At 42.7% G+C, this 5520-nt stretch overlaps 1 protein-coding gene across 2 annotated transcripts in view; it reads left to right on the forward strand.

Moving 5' to 3' along the window:
• LOC103476231 (pannexin-3) overlaps nt 1-5212 on the forward strand; it is a 9697-nt gene extending 4485 nt beyond the window's left edge. The window contains exons 3-6 of one of the 2 annotated variants that reach the window (XM_008428421.2): nt 1794-1936; nt 2205-2419; nt 3464-4215; nt 4555-5114. In XM_008428421.2, coding sequence (XP_008426643.1) covers nt 1794-1936; nt 2205-2419; nt 3464-4215; nt 4555-4613 — 1169 coding nt within the window. In that variant the 3' untranslated portion in view covers nt 4614-5114. Of the gene's footprint in view, nt 1-1793; nt 1937-2204; nt 2420-3463 lie in introns of both variants that reach the window. The other variant, XM_008428420.2, reaches the window with a different exon arrangement.
• The last annotated feature ends 308 nt before the right edge of the window (nt 5213-5520 follow it).

A 5520-nucleotide genomic window follows, 5' to 3' on the forward strand; every position in this document is an offset into this window, starting at 1 on the left:
GCATTAATGCTAATTTTTAGCATAAAAACACTGGCTCAAAGCCGACGGGCACACTTTGGCATGCCCCTTTAAAATTTCTGCAGGAATTTTCTAGTCTTTTTTTGATGTGTTTTCTGAGTGGGTTTCACAAACAAGGATCACTCATGAGATGAGGTGACAGAAGAGGAGTGTCTGATCCCACGTACACACACAGGGGCTTCTGGGTAAAGCCCTGCAAACACATTCAGCATTCTCCATTCTGCTGGTTCCGTGCCTTAAGGCAGTGCTTCTGAACCCGGGCCCTCGGGGGCCCCGCGGTCCTTTATGTTTCCGAGCTTTTTCCTGTTACGGCATAACTGATGCAAATGATTGCGCAACCCCATCAGCGCGCTGCCGAATGCTTTCAGAAGCATGAAAAAAAAAAAAAAAATCTCCATTTGTTTAAGTCAGGTATGTGGCAGAGGTGAAGCACCCAGTACATGGAGGACAGTGGGCCCTGAGCAGCAGAGTTCACTTGGGGAAACCCTGAAATAGAGCCTTTAAATACCCCCCTGCATATTATGGGCTGCAGCAGTCCGTAGTAGTCTGCTCAGCAAAACTGGAGATATATCTGAACAGATTCCGAGATGTTTGGTTTATATATAAAATATCTGAAATAAATTGTAATGAAACACAAATATTGATCTCTTGTGGCCTCAATTCACAGCAGTGAGTCAGGAAAGGTCAAGGGAAGGACAGGGGGAGATGTACAGGAAAAGGTCCCGAGTCTGGGAACCGTAGACAGCCGTGTTGAGAACCAAAAGCCTCTGTGTGTGAGGTGCTCACACACACCCACAAAACTGCTTTTTTTCCAACCGTATGCGGAGGAAATTTACAAGCCTTTGCCTCGCAGGAACGGCAACTTTCATAAAACTTTGTAAAAAGCCGTAGAAGATCCTGAATTTAGCTTGCATGGACCAGTCAAAGGATAGATATACAGAACATTTGCTTTCCAAAAAAAATGTAAAAAATCTTAACACGTACCACAATTGTTATTGTCCGTTTCACATTTGTATTGAGCTAAAAAAAAAAAAAAAAGTTTGAATCAGGTTTCAAGTTTAAAAATAATGAAACAGCATCTTAACTACAGACATTCACCATAAATAAAGTGGATTTAGTTTTAGCTGACTAAGAACACACACATATGATAAGAGAGCATATGGAAACATGTAGTTGTGATCTATAATAAGGTTGGCTTGTAGCAGGAATCACACCCTCTCAGTAAATTAGTGGCTGTGTGTTTTTACTTCCAGAGCTGGGCAACTGAAGGCGAGGCTGAAAAAAAAAAAAAAAAGTCTCTCTCCCATCACTCTGAAACGGGTGGGACACACCAAGGGTGTGGCCCCACCTCACCCTACTGTTAGAGGGTGGAGCAGCCATGGTAAATGACAGATTGGTGCAGAACGGATTCAAGTGGTTGAACCACATGCGGTAATATCTAGGTGAACTAAATATAAGGCTGCAGAAGCAACAAACTTAGAAAGGAGTCATCCAGGGTTTTTAAATGTCAGGTTGCCATTTGGAAACATGTGATTTCTCTGCTTGAAAATCTGTATCGCTGAAGGAAAAAGGGCAAAAAAAAAAAAAAACAAGCTCAGATCTCTGCGTTCGGTAATGAACCTCCAGTGCTGTTATCTGTCAGTTTCTATGTGGAGATCTGGGAGTGCAGGGAGGCCGCTCGCAGGCGCTCCGATACGACACGATCAAGCGAAAGTTGAAGAGCCGCTCCCCACGTTTGCAGCTCAGATTACAGCTCCGATTTGTTTATTTCGCAGGGCCTCAAATCAGCTGCTTCCCTCCCAGCAATTTCACAGTCAAGCAGGCCGGCTATGTCGACACGTACTGCTGGGATTCTCTCATGCACCACGAGTTTGACGGCGACGGGAACTTTGAGGAGCGCTCGCTGTGGGTGCACAAAGTGAGTGGAATGCATTTGACTGGGCTCCCTTGACTTGCTTTCACCCACTTACCTCGACTGATAGACTGCGAGCAGCAATACGCTGAAGCCTTTTTTCTTTTCTTCCTTGCAAAAAAACTTCAGCTGAAAATGTCACCATACATTTTTAATGAGGACCTCGTTTGCAAACGCAACAGAAAGTTCAAGTTCTAGTTTGTTTGAACTTGTTCCTGCCTCCTTATTGTTCCCTTGGCCCACTTCTGTCATCTTTCTCTCGTCGTCGTTTCAGATGTTTCCTTACTCTCTTTTGGCCATGGCCATCCTGATGTACCTGCCGGCTCTCATCTGGCGCCAGCTTGTCACGCCCACACTGGGCTCAGACCTCCTCTTCATAATAGATGAACTCGACAAGTCTTACAACCGATCGGTCCGACTGGCCCAAAGCATTCTGGACATGCGGCAGAATACGAGAAACCCGCTCACATTTCAGGCCGAGCTTCAAAGGTAAGACTTCTCCCTGGCTCTGCTCATGGCACAAACATTTGTTATTTTATATTGGCCTGTCAAATTCTACGTAGCTCTGTGGTCTTGCTTACAGCGACTACTAGCCAAACCTCATGGGTATTCATTCACCCCTCTGGAATCCTAATGATTCCAGAAAATGTTATTTTTATCGGAGTGGTAGAAAAACATACTGAGGCAATAAAAAATAAATAAAAAATACAGCAGAGAAGCTGTTGATGTCAGATATAATGGTGTCAACTGGAATATCTTGATAAAGAAGAAATATTAATTTGGGATGTGTAAATTTACAAATGTTCTGTATTGACTCAACCCCAGTAACATCAGTGCTGGAGATGCGGTGAGCAGCCTGGGCACCATTACTAATAGGTCATATCCACCAAGCTATGCTGCTTTGATGAAATTGTCGAAAAAGAAAAAAAAAAGATCATAGCACCCTTCTTTCCTATCTCGTTTCTATCAAATATGACAATCTACAGACAGAAAACTGGCCACATTTTGAAACATAAAATATGTATTCTCCCATTATGCAAATCTATAAATAGTCTGGTTTCCATCAAGTTATGTGAAGATGCAAGTGAGGACTAAACACATTTCTCTTTTATATTGGACAATTGATTTAGTTTGAGACAATTGTCGCTGTGGGAGACACAGTTTGTACGTCGTTAAATATTAAGTATCAACATGTTAAGATTGTCCTACTTAAGCTGGCATGACTCACCTAATTGCCACGTTCTTGCTACTTTTTTCTTCAATTGCATTTTTTTTTTTTACTCGACTATGAAATGTGAAACACACGGACCTTGTTGTCTGGTAGTCGTAGTGTTTACAATAAATACAAAAACGTCCCTTTCCATCGACCGTCAATATTCCTGACTCATGATGTGTGTCGCACGATAATCATGCGATGTCCAATCCAGTGACACGTCAGAGCAGCATCTTGAGGACTATGATTGCGTTTGAGAAAACACGCTGCTGTGTGAAAAGCAACGTCTTCCTGACTCTCTTCTTCTTGTCTATTTCCAGAGCCAAGCGGAAGAGATACTTTGAGTACCCCCTACTGGAGAGATACATGCAGTGCAAGCAAAATTCTTACTTCCTCGTCAGCATGCTGTTTTTGCGGGGCTTCCTCCTCCTGACCTTTATGACCTCTGCCTGCCTGTATCTTGCCTACTTCCACCTTTCGGCCTTGCTGCAGGATGAGTTTAACTGCTTTGTTCGTACAGGCATTCTGCGGGATCAGAACTGGATTCCTGAACTGGTTCAGTGCAAGATGATAGGGCAGCTGGTCTTTCAGGTGATAAGTGTGGTCAACGGAGCGATCTACCTCCTGCTGGGACCCATCGTCCTTTTTAGCATTATTCGACTCTTTGTTTGGGACACTAGCTTCATCTCCGTGTATGAGGTCCTCCCGGCCCTGGATCTCATCAACCGCCAAAGACTCGGCTGCCCACTGAACGACCTCAACGTCCTCTTGTTGTTTTTGCGTGCGAATGTAGCTCACCTGAAGTCCTACGGGCAGGTGAGAGCTCTGTGCTCCCTTGCGCCGCCACAAGTGGGCAACGCAACAGCTGGGCAGGGCTTGAACGCAATGCTGACACAAGAAGAAATGGAGGAACGTGAAGAAGCGGCGATGGAGCTGGCGGAAGAAATAGGGGAGGCCAAGGAGGAAGGAAAGCTCAACTTGGTGGACATCATGACTATTCTGGGAGCGGCTCAGGGACGAGTGGTGAACTGCAGTGAGAAGAAGCCCCTAATGGAAGAAAATATGAGCCTGGGTACCACAACACTTATCTATACACTCAAACGTATACTACTAGCGTCTATTTTCATTTTCATCATCTGGGACGTACAGAAAATCATTAAATAATCTCCAGAATGCTACTGCTGCTTACATGCAGCTTTTCATATTGTTGTGTAAGGAGATTAAACGTAGGTGAAAGCAGCTCAAACTGTAAACAATTAACTCAAAATGAATGGTTTCTGTATTTTTATTTCTTTTTTACTCCGTTGCCTTTCTGTGTAAAACAGAAAGAGCTGTAGTATTTCTTTAACATGCTGAAGAGATGGATTTGTGGTACTTCTTTGCCCTAACTGACCTCTCTGTTTCTTTACAGAGCCAAACCACCAGGGGTACCATGAGTTGAAGGAGACTGCACCATTTAGTCAGTACTAGACCTTCAATGGACTCAATCAATGTGATAGCGATGGGGGGGCGGGGGGAGGTTTAAGACGTTTGGGAGAAGAGAGGGTTGGACACCAGTTGGGCCTCAGCACTCTAGAAAAAAAAAAGCCTCCTTTAGAATTTCAGGTCAAATTGTTCTGACTGGGAATGTCAATGGGATATGGATTTGTCAGGTTTTAGCTTCTGGGCATGTGTAGCTGCCACAGATCTTTCTTCTGTCTTTCAGCAGAGACCTTAATGTATTTTTAAAAAGTGTCAAAGGAAAGTTGGTGGAAAAAAAAAAAGTGTTTCATGTAATTATGTTGCCAGGATGTCACTTGTCAGGAGAAAACACTTGTGAAGAGCTCGGGTTTTCTGCTTAGTCAGTATTTATTTGATGTCAAGAGACAAAACGCGTGTTAAATGGAAACTGCTGTATGATTGTGCTGCATGATTTTAGTTCATTTTCTGTGACATCCACTGTAACATTTAATAAATATTACTTATACTCCATGTTATGCACTTGCTTTTCTATGACAGCTTGCTTTTATAATCTGTTATTTTCTTTTCACTTCAACATTAAATAAAGTTCTTGGTATCAATATTTTTAATATATATATATAAACAAAGAAATGTGTGTCATTTTTTTGACTTATGTTGTTCATCAACTGATATGAGAAGTCACACTGCCTAAATCTGACAGTGAAAAAAATATGGATATTTGGAAAGAAATTATCAGAAACAAAGTTAGGGTATGAATCCTTGTTGTTGTCTGTGTGTGTGTGGGGTCTCTTTGGCGTAATCACACACACACAGTTCAGTTTATTTATATAATGTCAACTCACAACACATCATTTCGAGGCGTTTTACCAAAATAAAGTCACACATACTTTCCATTTGCTCCTACTTATCCACCAGT

Source organism: Poecilia reticulata, linkage group LG14, assembly GCF_000633615.1.
Source record: "Poecilia reticulata strain Guanapo linkage group LG14, Guppy_female_1.0+MT, whole genome shotgun sequence".
Lineage (NCBI taxonomy): Eukaryota > Metazoa > Chordata > Actinopteri > Cyprinodontiformes > Poeciliidae > Poecilia > Poecilia reticulata.